Source organism: Oryctolagus cuniculus, chromosome 16, assembly GCF_051225735.1.
Source record: "Oryctolagus cuniculus isolate XC-2025 breed Fujian yellow rabbit chromosome 16, ASM5122573v1, whole genome shotgun sequence".
NCBI lineage: Eukaryota > Metazoa > Chordata > Mammalia > Lagomorpha > Leporidae > Oryctolagus > Oryctolagus cuniculus.
In genome coordinates, this window is record NC_142882.1 from 1806813 (window position 1) to 1824143 (window position 17331).

General features: G+C 72.3%; 2 protein-coding genes across 3 annotated transcripts; both read left to right on the forward strand.

The window, feature by feature from the left end:
- The first annotated feature begins 461 nt into the window (after positions 1 to 461).
- On the forward strand, positions 462 to 7515 carry YJU2 (YJU2 splicing factor homolog). Its single transcript, XM_070058648.2, has 8 exons — positions 462 to 604; positions 1504 to 1604; positions 2096 to 2240; positions 3642 to 3776; positions 4409 to 4590; positions 5629 to 5749; positions 6138 to 6261; positions 6690 to 7515. Exons 1-8 carry the CDS (start codon positions 581 to 583, stop codon positions 6767 to 6769), a joined length of 912 nt encoding a protein of 303 aa, XP_069914749.2. The 5' UTR covers positions 462 to 580; the 3' UTR covers positions 6770 to 7515.
- Positions 7516 to 10517: 3002 nt separating this feature from the next.
- Positions 10518 to 15396, forward strand: SHD (Src homology 2 domain containing transforming protein D). Of its 2 annotated transcripts, XM_070058646.2 has the most exons (7): positions 10518 to 10661; positions 12124 to 12411; positions 12763 to 12868; positions 12946 to 13137; positions 13665 to 13788; positions 14218 to 14337; positions 15016 to 15396. In XM_070058646.2, exons 2-7 carry the CDS (start codon positions 12370 to 12372, stop codon positions 15200 to 15202), a joined length of 771 nt encoding a protein of 256 aa, XP_069914747.2. In that variant the 5' UTR covers positions 10518 to 10661; positions 12124 to 12369; the 3' UTR covers positions 15203 to 15396. The 2 variants fall into 2 exon arrangements, with proteins under 2 accessions (XP_069914747.2, XP_089171430.1); XM_089315304.1 differs by lacking the exon at positions 10518 to 10661 and having other exon boundaries at positions 12153 to 12411.
- The last annotated feature ends 1935 nt before the right edge of the window (positions 15397 to 17331 follow it).

Below are 17331 nucleotides of genomic sequence, written 5' to 3' on the forward strand. Positions count from 1 at the left end.
CCGCGTGGTGGTCCCAGGGCTGGAGACGCCGGAGACAGGGCAGCCCGCGGCCGCCCCGACCCCCGGGCCCAGCGCTGCCCGCGCCGTGGCGTCTAGACCCGGACCCGGGCCGCCGGCGACCGCGGCGGGAGGGCGGGCCGGCGGTCACTTCTGCGGGAGGGGCCCTGACTGAGCTGAGCGCGCGGTGCCCGGCTCCATCCGCTTCCGTCGCCTGCGGCCGGGAGACCCCGGTGGGCGGCTGGAGAGTGAGCCGGCGCGTGGGGTCGCTGTCCGGGGTGCGCCCGCCTGGACCCGCGCGCGGACCCCTGCCCCCAGCCCCGCAGCGGGCCGCGCCGCCTCGGACGGGCCCCGGAACCTTTATTTCACGCTCCCGACGTTGTCACTCCGGAGCGAAGACAGCAGTACTCGGAGTTTGATAGGCGTGAATTGTAGCCAATGAGAAAGGCAGCGTCAGAGTGGTGGCCAATAAGCGCCTAGAGGAAGTGACGATAACGGAAGTACAGGGAACGGACGGAGACGCACCCGTTTACACCGAGTCTAACCAGGTCCCTCGTGCTTGGGAGACCCGTAGGACGCAAAGATGTCGGAGCGAAAAGTTTTAAACGTAAGTACTGGGCGACTGTGCGTTTCTAGCCGGGGCGGAGTATATCGGAGCTGCGGGAGAGTCAGGGCTCGCGCGAGTTCCTCCTGAAATCTCATTCTCTCTCAACGGCCTTCCGGAAGGCGGGGCTCCAAGGCTCCGCCCAATCGCCTTCCCTGAGGGGTGGGCCTTCGCGAATCCGCCGCTTCCGGGATGGGCAGTTTATCACCTATTGGGGGCGGGACTAGGAGGACGCACCCAATCATTTAGCGCAGTTGTGTTTCACGGAGCCAACTTTCCAATGGCTGCCCACGGGGGCGGGGCTTCCTCACGACATTGCCCCGCCTGTTGCACAACGTCACAGTCAGGGGCGGTATTCTACGAAGCCCCGCCCACTGGGGGGTTCTTTACCCAATCGCGTTCCTTGGCGTAAAGTTTATGCCTGGGTCTTGGGTTCTGTAGTTGGAAGACCCCTCCTGGTTGTCCAGCCCCTGCCAAGCGGAAAGTCAGGGAAGAGCCCAAGCTCCCACCCCGGCCGCCCTGAGTCCCGTCCGTGTGTCCGGATCCTGAGTGGCGGGCCTCAGTTTCCCCTTCTGTGAAATGGGTACATTGTTCCCCGTCTCCTGGAACCTTAGCGCGCATTCCTGGGCGGGAGGGAGTTAGCTGCCCTTCGTGGTGCTGGGCGCCTAGCGGGTGCTCCGAGCATCGGTGCTGTCTTCCCCGGGCATCGGATGGGGTCTCCCCGCCCCGTCACCCGGCTGCCAGGTTCTGCCCGTGCCCGGCGCCCGCTGCTCGCTGGTACGGCGGCCTCGGGTGCGGTTTTGTGCCAAGCGCCCCGCTGGGGGTCTGGGTGCTTGGCGCCCCTGGGGCCCGGGGCGGGGTCTCCCCGCAGCGCCCTGACGCGGCCTCGCCTCTCCCCGCAGAAATACTACCCGCCCGACTTCGACCCGTCCAAGATCCCCAAGCTCAAGCTGCCCAAGGACCGGCAGTACGTGGTGCGGCTCATGGCGCCCTTCAACATGCGGTGAGCCCCCGCGCCCGCACCCCTGCGCCTGCCCCGCGCCCGCATCCCTCCACCTGCTGCGGGCCCGCATCCCTGCACCTGCCCCGCGCGCCCGCACCCCTGCACCTGCCGTGCACGCCCGCATCCCTGCACCTGCCCCGCGCGCCTGCACCCCTGCACCTGCCGCGCGCCCGCACCCCTGCACCTGCTGCGCGCTGCCCCGCATCCCTGCACCTGCCGCGCGCTGCCCCACATCCCTGCACCTGCCCCGCGCGCCCGCACCCCTGCACCTGCCGCGCGCGCCCGCACCCCTGCCCCTGCCCCGCGCGTCCCTGCGTCCTGCCCGGCCGAGGCGGCCACAGCGCCCCCGCAGACCCCGCCGGGGCCTGGAGGGGAGCGGGGTCCCCGGAGCGCCCCGAGCCCCGCAGACCCCGGACCCTCGGCCTCGCGTGGGGGGCGGGGGTCCCGCGGGGTCGGGGCCGGAGCGACCGAGCCGCCTCCCGCTCCCGCAGCTGCAAGACGTGCGGCGAGTACATCTACAAGGGCAAGAAGTTCAACGCGCGCAAGGAGACGGTGCAGAACGAGGCCTACCTGGGGCTGCCCATCTTCCGCTTCTACATCAAGTGCACGCGCTGCCTGGCCGAGATCACCTTCAAGGTGGGCGGGGCTGGCGTGGGGCGGGGCCTGGTGGGGGCGGGGGCGGGGCGGGGCCTGAGGTGGGCGGGGCCGGGGCTGCTCATCTTCCGCTTCCACATCAAGTGCACGCGCTGCCTGGCCGAGATCACCTTCAAGGTGGGCGGGCCGGCGTGGGGGCGGGGCCTGGCGGGGGCGGGGCCTGGCGGGGGCGGGGCCTAGATGGGGGAGGCTGTCCTGGGCGGGTGGGGATTGGGGGTGGGATGGGGCGGGGCTGGGGTATGGGGGCGGAGCCAGCCTGTGAGGGGTAATGGGGAGGTGCTGGGCAGGGCTGGGCTTGGGCAAGGGCGGGGCCTGGGCAGGGCTATAGCTGTGTGGGGTGGGCCTGGGTGTGGGGGCGGGGCCTGGGCAGGGCTGTAGCTGTGTGGGGTGGGCCTGGGTGTGGGGGCGGGGCCTGGGCAGGGCTGTAGCTGTGTGGGGCGGGCCTGGGGTGTGGGGGCGGGGCCTGGGCAGGGCCAGGCTGTGGGTTGGCCTGGGCGGGGGCGGAACCTGGGTGGAGCTGGAACGTGGGGGCGGGGCCGGCCTGAACGGGCGGGGCCAGGGGTGTGGGGCGGGGCCGGCCTGGGCGGGGCTTGGCCGGGTAGGGGGAGGCCGCCCCTGGGCCCTGCTTTGTCGGAAATGTCGTTTCTCTTAGAAGGCATGATTAGGTTGGATGACAGCAAGCTGAGTACGTCTCTTGAATTCTTTTATAAACCACTCAGCCACCGCCCTCCCCAGGGGTTCCAGAACATTCCCGGCCCCGCGCCCCGCGCCCCGCGCCCCGCGCCCTCCTCCCGTGCTGTGGAGCCCCCTGGGGGGGCGGCGGTCGTGCCCGCGCCTGGCTCCTGCTACCGGCCGCGTAGCGCTCCGCCGCCCGTGCGCCGGGTTCGGTCTAGCCGGTCCAGCGGGCGGACGGCGGCCGCTTTGTTCATTCCGGGCTTTGAGGCCTGCATTGCCGAGGGCACGGCGCGGGCGGGGCCCAGCCCACCGCGGAGACCCCAGTCCCGCACTGGGGCCTGGACTGAGTGCCTGGGCCCTGCGCTCCCGGGAGGCCCCGCCCGGCCGGCCCCTGCGCTCCGGGAGCCATCAGTGGACGGCAGCTCGCACTCCCTCCCCCCTCCCTCTCGCACTCCCTCCCCCCTCCCTCTCGCACTCCCTCCCCCCTCCCTCTCGCACTCACTCCCTCCCTCCCTCCCTCCCTCCCTCCCTCCCTCCCTCTCTCCCTCTCTCTCTCCCTCCCTCTGATAGCGAGGCGGTGGGCCGGGGTCGGTCTGTGCCGAGGGTGCGAGGGTGCGCAGGGCCCCGGCCCGCAGACCGACCCCGAGAGCACGGACCGTGGGGGGCGCAGGGCCCTGGCCCGCGCTGACCCGCCGCCCGCCCCCGCAGACCGACCCCGAGAACACGGACTACAGCATGGAGCACGGCGCCTCCCGCAACTTCCAGGCGGAGAAGCTGCTGGAGGAGGAGGAGCGGCGGCTGCAGCGCGAGCGGGAGGACGAGGAGCTCAACAACCCCATGAAGGTGGGGGCCCCCGGGCCCGACCTGCCACCCGCCCCCGGTCCCCGCCCCCGGACCCCGCCCCCGAGACCCCGCCCCCAGGCCCGACCTGCGACCCGCCCCCGGGCCCCGCCCCCGGACCCCGCCCCCGAGACCCCGCCCCCGGGCCCGACCTGCCACCCGCCCCGGACCTGCACACGGGACCCCGCCCCCGAGACCCCACCCCGGGCCCCGACCTGCCACCCGCCCCCGGTCCCTGCCCCCGGACCCCGCCCCCGAGACCCCGCCCCCGGGCCCCGACCTGCCACCCGCCCCCGGGCCCCGCCCTGAGACCCCGCCCCCCCGGACCCCACAGCTGAGACCCCGCCCCGGGACCTGCACACGGGACCCCGCCCCCGAGACCCCGCCCCCGGTCCCCGCCCCGAGACCCCTCAGCTGAGACCCCGCCCCCGGTCCCCGCCCCCGAGACCCCACAGCTGAGACCCCGCCCCCCAGACCTGCACACGGGACCCCGCGCAGCCTCCGCGTCCCAGCGAGGGTGGGAGCCCGGCCGCGCCTGAGCCGCCCGCCGTGGAGCCCGGGTGGGGGTGGGGGTGCGGGGGTGTGCGGGAGGGGCCCGGCCTGAGCCGCCCGCCCACGCCCGCGCCCGCCGCCAGGTGCTGGAGAACCGCACCAAGGACTCGAAGCTGGAGATGCAGGCCCTGGAGAACCTGCAGGACCTGCAGGACCTGAACCAGCGCCAGGCCTGCGTGGACTTCGAGGCCATGCTGCGCCTGCACCGCCTGTCCGAGGACGAGCGGCGGCAGCGCGAGCAGGAGGAGGACGCGCGCGAGACGGCGTGAGTGGGGGGGGCGCGCGGGACGGCGTGAGTGGGGGGGACGCGCGGGAGGGCGTGAGTGGGGGGGAGGACGCGCGGGAGGGCGTGAGTGGGGGAGGACGCGCGGGACGGCGTGAGTAGGGGGGGGAGGACGCGCAGGACGGCGTGAGTGGGGGGGAGGACGCGCGGGAGGGCGTGAGTGGGGGAGGACGCGCGGGACGGCGTGAGTAGGGGGAGGACGCGCGGGACAGCGTGAGTGGGGGGGGAGGACGCGCAGGACGGCGTGAGTGGGGGGGAGGACGCGCGGGAGGGCGTGAGTGGGGGGGGAGGACGCGCGGGACAGCGTGAGTGGGGGGGGAGGACGCGCGGGACGGCGTGAGTGGGGGGGGAGGACGCGCGGGACGGCGTGAGTGGGGGGGAGGACGCGCGGGACGGCGTGAGTGGGGGGGACGCGCGGGACGGCGTGAGTGGGGGCGGGGGACGCGCGGGACGGCGTGAGTGGGGGGGAGGACGCGCGGGACGGCGTGAGTGGGGGGGGAGGACGCGCGGGACGGCGTGAGTGGGGGGGGAGGACGCGCGGGACGGCGTGAGTGGGGGGGGAGGACGCGCGGGAGGGCGTGAGTGGGGGGGGAGGACGCGCGGGACGGCGTGAGTGGGGGGGGGAGGACGCGCGGGACGGCGTGAGGGGGGGGAGGACGCGCGGGACAGCATGAGTGGGGGGGGAGGACGCGCGGGACGGCGTGAGTGGGGGGGAGGACGCGCGGGACGGCGTGAGTGGGGGCGGGGGACGCGCGGGACGGCGTGAGTGGGCGGGGCGGGGCTCTGGTTCCCCAGCCCCGCCCCCGGCCCCTCCTCCCAGGGCCGCGTGGATGGGCAGGACTGGGGGGGGCGGCGCCGCCCTCCCCTCCCCCTCCCCCACCCGACCTGGGCCGGGCCGCGGTTCCCTCAGTGGTTGGGAGCCCCCGGTTCAGGCGGCAGTGAGCGACCCAGGGCTGTGCACCTGCCACCCGCGGGGGAGCCCCCGGCCCGCTCTAGCCCACACAGACGCCCCTCCCCCAGGGCCCTGCTGGAGGAAGCCCAGAGGCGCCGGCTGCTGGAGGACTCCGACTCGGAGGAGGACACGGCCCCCGCCCCGCCGCGGCCGGCGCCCCGGCCCAGCCCCACGGCCATCCTGGAGGAGGTGAGGGGTTATGTGGGGGCGGGGGCAGGGGCAGCCCGCCCGACCCTGAGCTCAGAGCCCAGTGTGTGACCCGGGGGTGTGGCTTGTGCCAATAAAGCTTTATTACAGCTACCCGGCCAGGGCGGGCCCTGCGGCAGCGGCAGCCTGGAAGCCCACCCCCTTTTTATTTGAGAGGCACAGTGACCCCCCCACCTGCTGGCTCCGGGCCGGCCGTGGCGGGGGCCGGGCTCCCCCGGGGCACCGAGTAGGCGCTCGGGTTGGGGGGGGCGTGGTGGGGGCGTGGCAGGGAGAGCCCGCGTGGTCACGGGAGGACCCGGCCGAGCCCCGGGCGGTGGGCAGCAGGCGAGGCGGGCGGCACCGATGGGCCACACGCGTCCGGCACCCGCAGGGCAAGAGGAAGGCGGGCGGTGGCAGCCGCAAGGCGCAGCTGTCCGGCCTGGTGGTGGTGAAGAAGCCGAGGACGGATCCCGAGGGCGGCCCCGCGGCGGGCGGCCCCGCGGCCCCCGGCCCAGGTCAGTGCCCCGGGGGAGCGCGGTGCCGCCCGCGGCCGCCAGGGGGCAGCAGAGCCTCCCGCAGGCGGGCGGAGGGGCCGGGGCTGGGGGCGCTCGGGTCCCAGGGCGCTTTGTGCACAGGCGCAGAGTTCCCGGCGTGTGGAGCTGGTGGTCTCCGTGTGCCCTCCCCGAGCCCGGGGGACAGAGGGTCAGGGTCTTAGCCCGGCGACTCGGGTGCGACCCTCACCCCCACCCGCACCTCCACTAGTTCCATAGCCAGGGCCAGGGCACCCACCCTCTGGGCCTCAGCTTCCTGTCCTGTAAAATGGGGGTGATGGGGCCCAGACCCTGGGCGGGTGGGCCTCGGCCGAGTGTCAGGCGCAGGGTGGAGCCGGGGCTGCGCGCCGCCCCCTCTGGTCGGGGGTCTCAACCCTCCCCTCTGCCCGCAGCCGCACCGGCCCCGCCCGCGCCCCGCCCCTCCTCCCTGAGCCTGCTGGGCGCCTACTCGGACAGCGAGGACAGCAGCTGAGCCCCACCCGGGACCCCGGCCCGGCTGCTGAGCGGGAAGTGTGGGTGGGCCCGGGAGCGAGCCCGCCCATCAGGTTGGCGCCACCCTGCCCCCCACAGAGCTTTCTGGAACGCATCACAGGAACCCGCCCGGCGGCCGGGCACAGTCGCTTCCGTGGGTGCCTCGCCGAGGGCCTGGCCGCTGGCCCACGGGCAGCCTTGCTCGGACCAGGGGCCAGCGGGGCCCTGCGGGGGCTGGCACGGGCGGGGGGAGGCCTGGGCCGCCGCCATCCTCGCCCGCATCCGGCAGCGGCCCCTCGGCGACCAGGGGACCCGAGGGTCAGACTCCAGCAGCGAGAACACGGAGCTCGGGGCCTCTCCTGGCGACCCCACCCCTTCTTTCCATCCGGGGGGCGGGGCCTTGAGAGGTGAGCCCCTCCCACCCTCGGCTGTGGGGCGGGGCGGGCAGTGCTGGCTTCGTTACCGTGGTTACGGCGCCCGCAGCTCCTCCCACATCCAACTGCCCGGGTTCGAGCCCCAGCTCCCCGCTGCTGCCCCTGGGAGGCAGCCCGGGGGGGCCCCGCACCCACACGGGAGACCCGGATGGAGCTCCTGGCCACTGCGGGCACCTGGGGAGGGAATCCGCGGGTCGGAGCTCTCTGTCTACCTCGCAAAAAAAAAAAAAAAGAAAAGTCATGCGCACTGTGTAAACGCTGCGAACACTTCAGAAGCAGTTTTTGCGTCCAAATAAACTTCACTTTGCACAAACTCGGGTAACGAGGGGGACCCGCGGCCGCTGTGTCAAATGCGGGAGGGCGGGTAGGAGAGGCAGTGCCTGCAGCGCCAAGCCGGGGCCTGGGGCTCCATCCGGGTCTCCCGTGGGGGACAGGGGCGGGGCACTGGGGCCCCCCAGGCGCCGGAGGCGGGGCCACAGCGCCCCCCCCCAGCCTGGTTCCCTGAAGCCAGCAGAGGGGGCAGCATGGGTGCGGGGGGCCTCCACCAGCGGTGTCCCCGGGAGGCGTGTGGGGTATGAGCCCCCCAGGCCTGACAGCGGGGAGGGGGAGCCCCCAGAGGTGCTGGCCGGCACGGTCCGGGGCAGGGGTGTGCGCGTGCTCGGCGCCGGCATCTCCCGGGAGATCAGAACTCAGTCTTTGCCGGCGCCGCAGGCGGAGGATTAGCCTAGTGAGCTGCGGCGCCGGCACCCCGGGTTCTAGTCCCAGTCGGGTGCCGGATTCTGTCCCGGTTGCCCCTCTTCCAGGCCAGCTCTCTGCTGTGGCCCGGGAGTGCAGTGGAGGATGGCCCAGGTGCTTGGGCCCTGCACCCCATGGGAGACCAGGAGAAGCACCTGGCTCCTGCCATCGGATCAGCGCAGCGCCGGCCGCGGCGGCCATTGGAGGGTGAACCAACGGCAAAGGAAGACCTTTCTTTCTGTCTCTCTTTCTCACTATCCACTCTGCCTGTCAAAAACAAAAACACAAAACTCAGTCTGTCCTGGCCCCAGCTCCCTTCTGGGGGTTCCTGGAGCTGAGGAGGGAGCCTGCCCCTCCCCCAGCCTGCCGCCGCCCCCCCCCCCCCCAGCTGTCAGGCCTCATCCAGGAGCGCCTCCATCAGCTCCCCTGGGCCGCCCAGCTGCGAGCTCATCTGTGGTGGGGGAGGGTTGGGGGTGGCCCCTCTCGCAGCCCCCACTTCTCACAAAGGAGAAAAGCCCCTCCCACACGCCTACCCCGGCCCAGGCACCTGCCCCTCTGACAGATGGGGGGCTGCCTGGTGAGCGAGGCAGGACCTGGGTTCCAAGGCTCCACCCACCTGGGGTCACCACCCTCCCCGCACCTCCCCGTCAGACTAGGGGCCCCTAAAACAGATGTATGTCTCCTCCATTAGACTGGGGGCTCTTGAAGTTTGGAATGTGCCTCCCCCGTCACCCTGGGACCCTGGAAGTTAGAGCTGTGCCTCCTCCGTTAGACTGGGAGCCCTGGCAGCAGGCATGGTCACCTCCATCAGACGGGGCTCTTAGGACAGGATCACGCCTCCTGTGTTAGGCAGGGGGTCCCTGGAGGTCCCCTCATGTCCCCTTCCTCAGATTGCGAGCTCCAGGGGGCAAGAACACGGCTCTGCCATCAGACTGTCCCTTTAACAAGGGGGTGGGGTCTGCCCAGCGGGTGATGGGCCACCACCTCTGTCCTGGCCGTCCTGGTGCCTCTGCTGCCACCGGGGCCCCAGGACAGAGAGCGGGCGCAGCCCCAGCCAGGGACCCCCGCCCTGGGGCAGACCCCAAGAGCTGCCCCTGCCTGTCCTGTACCCTCCGGCGCCCCCTCGCCCACCGGAGGCGCCAGAGGTCACGCGCGGACTCCGGGGACCTCCGCCCGCGCCTGTGGCCGACCCTCCCCCACCGCTCCCCGCGCCGCTGGGCTCGGCGGGGGCGCCCCGCAAAGTCAAACGGCGTTTGATTCCGCCCGCGGGCACCTGATTGCCATTCTTGCCGCGCGCGCGGCGGCTCCGGCGCGTTCAAATATTTATACCGCCGGCGCGCGCACCCACCCCCGCACACGACGGGCACCTGCCAGCTCCTGGGGGTCCCCGGGCACCGCGGGCCTCAGACGCGGCGGGACCCCTGCTGGTCGGCCGGGGCCTCAGTCTCCCCACCCGGGAAGTGGGGCCAGCGGCGGGGGGCTGCTTCCACCGGAGACCCCAGGGACAAATGAGCTGCTGATGGAGATGGCTCCTAGTGGGGCCGGCCTCGCTCTGTGCCTCAGTGTACCGCTCCGTGAAGTGGGGGGCCCACTCGCTCCCCGAAGCTCTGCCCTGGGCCCCCCCCATTCTGCCCTCTCCCTGTCCTCTTGGGGACGGGGATGCTGGCCCCTCACCCCCCACCCCTCCCTTCTGTAGCACCAGTCATTAGAGGAATTAGGCAAAGATCTGGCTTTCCCGGCACTGGCCGGCAGCCCCCTGCCCTCTGCAGGCCCCCCAGACCGCGTCCCCTGAGGGTCCCCGAGCAGCTGCAGCCAGGGCGCGCGGGACCCCCCTCCCCCAGCAGCCACAAAGGGACAGATGCACAGATACCATCTCAGGCGCCCGGGCCAGCTGCCCGCCCCTCCCCCACGGCGCCGCGAGCCCGCCCCGGGGCTGAGAGCAGGCCAGTGTTAGCCGTGACCCTGCCTGCGGCCATTGCCACACTGGGCAGTGCGCCGCCGACAGCGGTCGCTCTCGCCCCCTCTGCTGGTCAGTCGCACCCCTTCTCCCGGTCAAGTCCAGCCCCCCACCCCCATTTCCCAGCCCCTCTCCCCCTCCCTTCCCTGCGCCTCCGGCGCTGCGAGCTGGACCAGCCCCGGCGATCCCACTCCCGCGCTGCGCGCGCGTTCCGACCCGGCTCGGTCCTCCGGGTCGGCGGCCGCGCCCCCCGCCCCCGCCGCTCGGCGGGCAGCCCCTCCCTCCCGGAGCAGCTGAAGGTCTCCGTCACCTCCGAGGGGGCGAGCGGGGGAGGGGAAGGCGGGAGAGGCCGCCGAAGCGGAGGTGGGGGGCCGCCTGCGCGCCCCCTCCCCAAAGCGCCCCCTCCGGAGGCGCGCCGGCGGCGGCCGACAGCGGGCCGGGGGATTGGACGAGGGTTTTTATTTTCCTTTGTGCCGGCGGCCGGGCCGGGGGTCGCGGGCCTGGGGCTCCCCTAGGCGCGGAGAGCCGCGCCACAAAGGATGCGCCCCGCCGGGGTCACGGTCCCCGCGGCCCAACTTTGCGCGCCGCGCCCGCGCCCTGGGGGAGCCCGGCGGCGGCGCTGAGACCCCGGGCGTCCCGCGGCGGCGTTGTCCCCTACCCCGGAGCCCGGAGCTTCCCGGAGGCGCCGGGAGCCCGTGCTGCCCGCGGAAAGTCCGCAGGACCCGCGCCTGCCCGCAACCCCGCGGCCCTGTCGGAGCCAGGCTAAGGTGGGCTTCCTCCCCGCGCCCCTCTGCACCCCCTTCCTCTCCCACTCACACCTTCCCTGCCCTCAGCCAGCTGAGCCCAGCCCAAGGGCGCACCTGACCCTCTCCCCTCCCCTCCTCTCCCTCCTCCCTCCCCTCCTCCCCCTCCTCCTCTTCCTCCTCGTCCTCCCCTCCTCCCCCTCCTCCTCCTCTTCCTCCCCCTCCTCCTCCTCTTCTCCCTCCTCCTCTTCTTCCTCCACCTCCTCCTCTTCCTCCTCCCCTTCTCCTCCTCCCCTCCTCCTCCCTCCTCCTCTTCTTCCTCCCCCTCCTCCTCTTCCTCCTCCCCTCCTCCTCCTCTTCCTCCTCCCCCTCCTCCTCTTCCTCCTCCTCTTCCTCCTCGTCCTCCTCTTCTCCCTCCTCCCCCCTCTTCCCCCTCCCCCTCCTCTTTCTCCTCCCCCTCCTCCTCTTCTTCCTCCAACCCTTTCCTCCTCCTCCCCCTCCTCCTCCTCCCCTCCTCCTCTTCCTCCTCCCCCTCGTCCTCCTCTTCCTCCGCCTCCTCCTCCTCTTCTCTCTCCTCCTCTTTCTCCTCGTCCTCCTCACCTCCTCCTCCCCACTCTTCCTCCTCCCCCTCCTCCTCCTCTTCCTCCTCCTCCTCCTCTTCTCCCTCCTCCTCTTCTTCCTCCACCTCCTCCTCCTCTTCCTCCTCCCCTTCTCCTCCTCCCCTCCTCCTCCTCCCCTCCTCTTCCCCTCCTCCTCCCCTCCTCCTCCTCTTCCTCCTCATCCTCCTCTTCTCCCTCCTCCCCCCTCTTCTCCTCTTCTTTCTCCCTCCTCTTCCTCCTCCTTCCCCTCCTCCTCCCCTCCTCCTTCCCCTCCTCCTCTTCTCCCCTCCTCCCCTTCCTCCCCCTCCTCCTTCTTCCCTTCCTCCTCCCCTCCTCCCCTTCCTCCCCCTCCCCCTCCTCCTCTTCCTCCTCCCTCTCTTCCCCATCCCCCTCTTCCTCCTCACCTCCTCCTCCCCTCCTCCTCTTCCTCCCCCTCTCCTCCCCCTCCTCCCCCTCCTCCTCCCTCTTCTCCCTCCTCCCCCGCCTCCTCCTCTTCCTCCTCCCCCTCCTCTTCCTCCTCCCCCTCATCCCCCTCCTCTCCTCCTCCTCCTCTTGCCCCCCCTTCTCCCCCCTCCTCCTCTGCTCCCCCCTCTTCCCCCTCCTCCTCCCCCTCCTCCTCCTCCTCTTCTGCTCCCCCTCCTCCTCGTCCTCCTCCTCCTCCCTCCTCCCCCTCCTCTCCTCCTCCTCTTCTTGCTCCCCCTCCCCCTCCTCCCCCTCCCTCTCCTCTTCCCCTCCTCCCCTCCTCCTCTTCTGTTCCCCCTCCTCCTTGTCCTCCTCCATCCTCCCCTCCTCCCCCTCCTCCTCCTCTTCCTCTCCCTCTTTCTCCTCCCCCTCCTCCTCCCCGCCCTGGGAAGTGGACCCAGGAAACACCCGTGGTCCCCCTGCAGCGCCCCCATGGCCAAGTGGCTCAGGGACTACCTGAGCCTGGGGGCCGGAGGCCCCCGCCGCAGCCGCCCAGCCCCGACTACGCGGAGAGCGAGGCGCTGAGGGCCTACCGCCAGCAGCGGGACCTGGACTTCGAGGACCCCTATGAGGACGCCGCCGGGAGCCGCGCGGAGCCGGACCCTGCCGGCCTCAGCGAGGCCAAGTGCAACTCCCCCAAGCACCGGCTCATCAAGGTGGAGGCGGCCGACATGGCCAGGGCCAAGGCCTTGCTGGGCAGCCCCGAGGAGGAGGTGCGTGGCCGGGGGGGGTGGGGGCGGGGGCCGGGGCCAAGCTGTGGCCCCAGATCTGGGCGTGGAGGCGTCCGGTGTTTGTGAGACCCTGGGGCTGGGCCCCCCCCGCCTGGTGGCACCGCGGAACCCCCCCCCCCCCCCGCTTCCTCGGGGCACCACGCAGGCCCTCAGTTCCCAGCAGGTGCACCTAAGCTGCCTAGGACAGAGGGGCACCCGGGAAACGGATTACTGACGGGTGTCTGTGCCGGGCGCCCCTGCCTGCCCACAGGCGAAGCCGTGTCCCATGGGCCAAGGGTGTGAGATCAGCCAGGCCGACCCAGGCCCGGTGGCTCCGCCTCCTTCTCTCCGCAGCCGGAAGCCGACACTGAGTACTCAGACCCCTTCGACGCTCAGCCTCACCCGCCACCCCCGGACGACGGCTACATGGAGCCCTACGATGCCCAGCGGGTGGCCAGCGGTGAGCAGGCAGCGCACGGGGGCGGCGAGGGCGTCCCGCGGGGGACGGGGGAGGTGACGGTGTCCCTGGCCTCCCAGATGTGCCGAGCAGGGCGGTGCAGCTGTACGACACTCCCTACGAAGAAGACGGGGATGGAGAAGCGGGGGACGGGCCCGCGGCCGAGCAGAAGCCCGGGCAGAGCCGGCTGCCCCAGGAGGACGAGCGGCCGGCCGACGAGTACGACCAGCCGTGGGAGTGGAAGAAAGGCCACATCTCCAGGGCGTTCGCAGGTGCCCTGCGCCCCGGGCGCTGACCCCCGAGGGCCCCCTGCTGGGTCCCCTGTTTTGACCTCCAGAGTAGCCCCCAATCGCCAGCCACTTGTGTTAATTCTTGCTAGAGTGTGAGTGACCGATGGCCAGGAAGACTTTCTCAGCGGAGAACTCTGCCCACGTGGTGCAGGGAGAGGTCGCCCCGGACTGGGCTGGCGCCGCTGGACCTCCCTGAGTCTTGGTCTCGCCTGTGACACTGGACTCTCAGGGTGGGGCCCGCGGTGGAAACTCACTCCACCCCTCTAGCCACGCCCCCTGCCCTCTGATTTGCGGCGCTGCCACGCCCCTTCCGTGGCCACGCCCCTTCTTCTGGAAGCCAATCCTGTCCCAGCCTTAGACTAGCTCCTCCTCATCTAGGCTGTAATAGGTTGACTCTAGCTGGTACCGCCCTCCTGCTGAAATCCCATTGGCTGGTCTGCCCCGCCCCCATGAGGGAGGGCTGTTTTAACTCTTCCCTGACTGACCTTCCCTCCCCTCCGCGCCCCCAGTGCAGTTCGACAGCCCCGAGTGGGAGCTGACAGCAGGCGCGGCCAAGGAGCTGCGCAGACCCCCGCCCAGAAGCCCCCAGCCCGCAGAGCGCGTGGACCCGGCCGTGCCCCTGGAGAGGCAGCCGTGAGTGCGGACGCTGGAGCTGCAGGGGCGGGCTCACGCACTCCCCTCACCCACTTCTCCAAGCGGAAGCTTGTGTCTCGCTCTGGTGTCGGGTGCTGGGTTCGAATCCCACCTCCGCAGGGCCGGGCTCCAGCTCTGGGAACGTGGGGGCGGGGTGCTGGGGCGGGCACCCTGAGCTGGGTGCAGGGGCACCTGCCGCCCGCAGCCTGGGAGCTCCCAGCGCCCCGGGCCCGCGGCAGCCATCGGCGAGGCGGCGCGAGCTGACGCCGAGGCCGGGGCGCCAAGTTCCTTCCCTGGGCGATGCCCCCCCCAGCCCAGGCAGGTGCTCCTGGGGTGTCGCAGGGGTCTGCGCCTGCCGCGCCTGGCCACGCCCCCAGGATGCGCCCCGGGGCGGGGGACCTTCCTGAGTCACCGCCCCCGACGTCCCAGGTGGTTTCACGGCCCCCTGAGCCGGTCGGATGCCGAGACCCGCCTGTCGCTCTGTAAGGAAGGCAGCTACCTCGTGCGGCTCAGCGAGACCAGCCCCCAGGACTGCTCGCTGTCCCTGAGGTGAGGCTGCCGGCCAGGGCGTCCTGGTCACTGGGCGGGGGCAGGGGGCGTGGCCCCAGCAGCCCAGTGGGCAGGGTTTTCCAGGCTGGGGGCGGGGCTTCGGGGCTGGTGGGCGGGGGTCTCAAGAGCTGGGTGAGAGTGAGCCCCCCGACACACACCAGGAAGCCCGACAGGAGATGGGGACCTTGCATGAGGCGTCCCAGGTCTCCGCCGAAAGTGCAAGGACGTGGCCGGGCGTCCAGCCTGGGGCCAGGGTCCCCGCGTGGCTCTGGCGCGGGGGAGGGAGTTTGAGACCCTGGCCCCGTGCCGCTGTGTCCGGCTCCCCGTCGCTCCCGGGCTGGTGCTGGCGGCACCGGGAGGGTGGCTTTGGAGGCAGGCTCGGGTCTGGACGCTGCTCCCTTCTGGCTGGGCGGCCATGGCGGTGAGAACAGCGCCTGGGAGGCCGGGAGGGCGACCTGGGGGGGGTCGAGCCTGGGGGTGTCCGGGGTGAGCCAGGAGGGGCCCTGGGAGCTTCCACGAGCGCCCGCCGCAGCCGGTGTTGGCGTTCGCGAGTGAGCTGGGGGCTCGCACCGCAGTGGAACCCGGGGCGCAGGGCGTGGGGGCGTGGCCCCAGGCGGGGGGCGTGGCCTCGGGCGCGCGCGGCGGGGGGGCTCAGCACCGCCCTCCACCCCGCCCCAGGAGCAGCCAGGGTTTTCTGCACCTGAAGTTCGCGCGGACCCGAGACAACCAGTTCGTGCTGGGCCAGCACAGTGGTGCCTTCGCCAGCGTCCCCGAGCTGGTCCTGAGGTACAGCTCGCGTCCGCTGCCCGTGCAGGGCGCCGAGCACCTGGCCCTGTTGTACCCGGTGGCCACACAGACCCCCTGAGGGGGCCCCCAGCCCCTGCCCGAGGCCGCGGGGCCCAGCAGCCCGGGGGCCGGAGCGGGCGAGGACGGACGGACACAGGGACGGACTCGCTGCCCGCCTGGGGCCAAGCCACCTGGTCTGCCTGGCCCTGGGATCCGGGGCCGCGGCCTCCCCCAGCCGGGAAAATAAATCCGTTGTCTCCGTGTGCCGCCTCCTCTCTGTCCGTGAAATGGCCCGAGAGTGTCCGGCCGGGCCCTGGTCCCGGATGCCCCTGGCTCCTGGGGTCACTTGGCGACACTGAGACCTCTGGGGGGGCTGGGGGGCGGGAACAAGGGGCGTCTCCAGCCTCTGTGTTTTGGGGAGGCGGGGCGGGGGTGGGACCTGGACCTGCAGACGCCTGCGAAATGGAGGAGGGCGGGGCGGGGGCTCCTCGCCGGCCCCACCCCCGCATGCCCACAGCGCAGCCCGAGCCGCAGAAGGACATCTGTCCCCATGGAAACAGCCGCGTGGGGGAGGGGAGCCAGGCCAGCTGGTGTCACCACAAGGTGACAGGGAACCTTGGGAAATGGTGAAGCCAGAGCTGACCTCTGCCTGCCCCACCCACCCTGCAGGCCTGACCCCGGGGGGGGGGGCAGTGGGCCCCTCCAGCCATGCCCGCGGGTGTGGGGGCCCCAGGTGCGCTCTCAGCTCTGCTGTCCCCTCCGTCCTCCCCGCCCCCTGCTCTCACTGTGATGGCGGCTCGGCGCTTGTGGCATGGGGCCGCGGGATCCGGGCAGTGGGGTCCCCTGTGGGTCTCCCCGAATTTCTGGCGCCTTTTCTGACTTCTGCAGAACTTGTGGTCTGGGCCACGCAGAGGGGCCTGGGTCATCCGAGACCCTGCGCATGGGGACCGGAAGGCTGGGAGAGGGCCTGGGTCATCCGAGACCCTGCGCATGGGGACCGGAAGGCTGGGCCTGGGGACAGGTGTTGGGCTGGGGAACCACTCTGGTCCTCCCTGGGGGCCCCTGCGCTCGGTACGGGACATTGCAGTAGTTTCCTGGGGGTGTGTGGTGTGGATCCAGGGGGAACCTCTCAGGGCTCGGTCTCTGTTCATGAAGAGCCTGCGTGCAGGGGCCGCCGTCTCCAGCCCCCGCCCCCCAGCTCCGCAGCCCACCGGCCTCCCCCACGGCCAGGTTTGGGGCGGGGGTCGGCGATTCCTGCAGTGCGAGCCTCGGCCACACGGGGCGCGCGCGGGAAGCCGTCCGTCCTCTGCGCGGCGACCTGGGGCCTTTGGCCACCACCGCAGGACCCCCGCGCCTAGGGGTCCGCGACCACGTCCCCCGCCCCCTGCAGCCTGGAAAGGAGTCCCCGGGGGGCGGGGGCAGGACACGCGGACGGGGCAAGCTGGGGGTCCCGTCTGTTGGGGGGCAGAGAAAAATCCGTCTCGGGCAGGTGCGCGCCCAGCGGTGCCCGGGCTGGTGTCCGCTTGGGACCCGATTCCTCTTTGGAAAAACGCGGCTCATCGTTCCTGTCCTGGGTGGTTGTGGGTAACCGCCAAGGGGTGCGCTCATCACGAGCCCAGGCATAGCCCTCAAGGACCCCAGCACCACCGCCGGGGGCTCCATCACCCCCAGGCACACGCTCCGCCCCGCCATCCCGTAATAAGCATCCCCATTTTCCGCCAACCTCATCGTCCCCTCTGCCACCTCCATCGCCCCGGGCCACAAACCTCGACCTCCCTAGGAGCCCCCGAGTGAGGGTGGAACCCTCATACCCCTGGCTCCCTGGGCTCGGAGCCCCCCCCCTCCGGCCAAGTCCACTGACAGACGGGGGCCGTCGGCCCCCAGGAGCTGACCTCAGGTCCCCCTGTGTCAGGAAACAAGCCCCCCTCCCCCCAGCCGGAACGCCCCAGCCTTGCCCAGAGAAAGCACCCATTCCGAGCGCTAACTGCCTCCCGGGTGCTGCTGGTCTAAGCGCTCAGCTGGCGAGGGGACCCCAGCAGCGGGCGCCCCCAGGCCCCCTCCGGCAGCTGAGCGCGGAGCTGGACCCGCGCCCCGCCGCTGCTAACTGCTAATTGGCCCCCTGGTCCCTGCAGGGCGGGAGCCCAGCTGCAGAGGGCTGGCACCGGAGTCCCCAGCTGCCAGAGGGGGGCTGGGCGCTGCCTGCGCCGG

Coding starts and splice junctions, on each gene's coding strand:
- YJU2 (XM_070058648.2), top strand. CDS start 581: ATGTCGGAGCGAAAAGTTTTAAAC. Junction 2,241..3,641: donor TGGCCGAGATCACCTTCAAG/GTGGGCGGGGCT, acceptor CCGCCCCCGCAG/ACCGACCCCGAGAACACGGA. Junction 3,777..4,408: donor AGCTCAACAACCCCATGAAG/GTGGGGGCCCCC, acceptor GCCCGCCGCCAG/GTGCTGGAGAACCGCACCAA.
- SHD (XM_070058646.2), top strand. CDS start 12,370: ATGGCCAGGGCCAAGGCCTTGCTGGGCAGCCCCGAGGAGGAG. Junction 12,869..12,945: donor TGCCCAGCGGGTGGCCAGCG/GTGAGCAGGCAG, acceptor CTGGCCTCCCAG/ATGTGCCGAGCAGGGCGGTG. Junction 14,338..15,015: donor GACTGCTCGCTGTCCCTGAG/GTGAGGCTGCCG, acceptor ACCCCGCCCCAG/GAGCAGCCAGGGTTTTCTGC.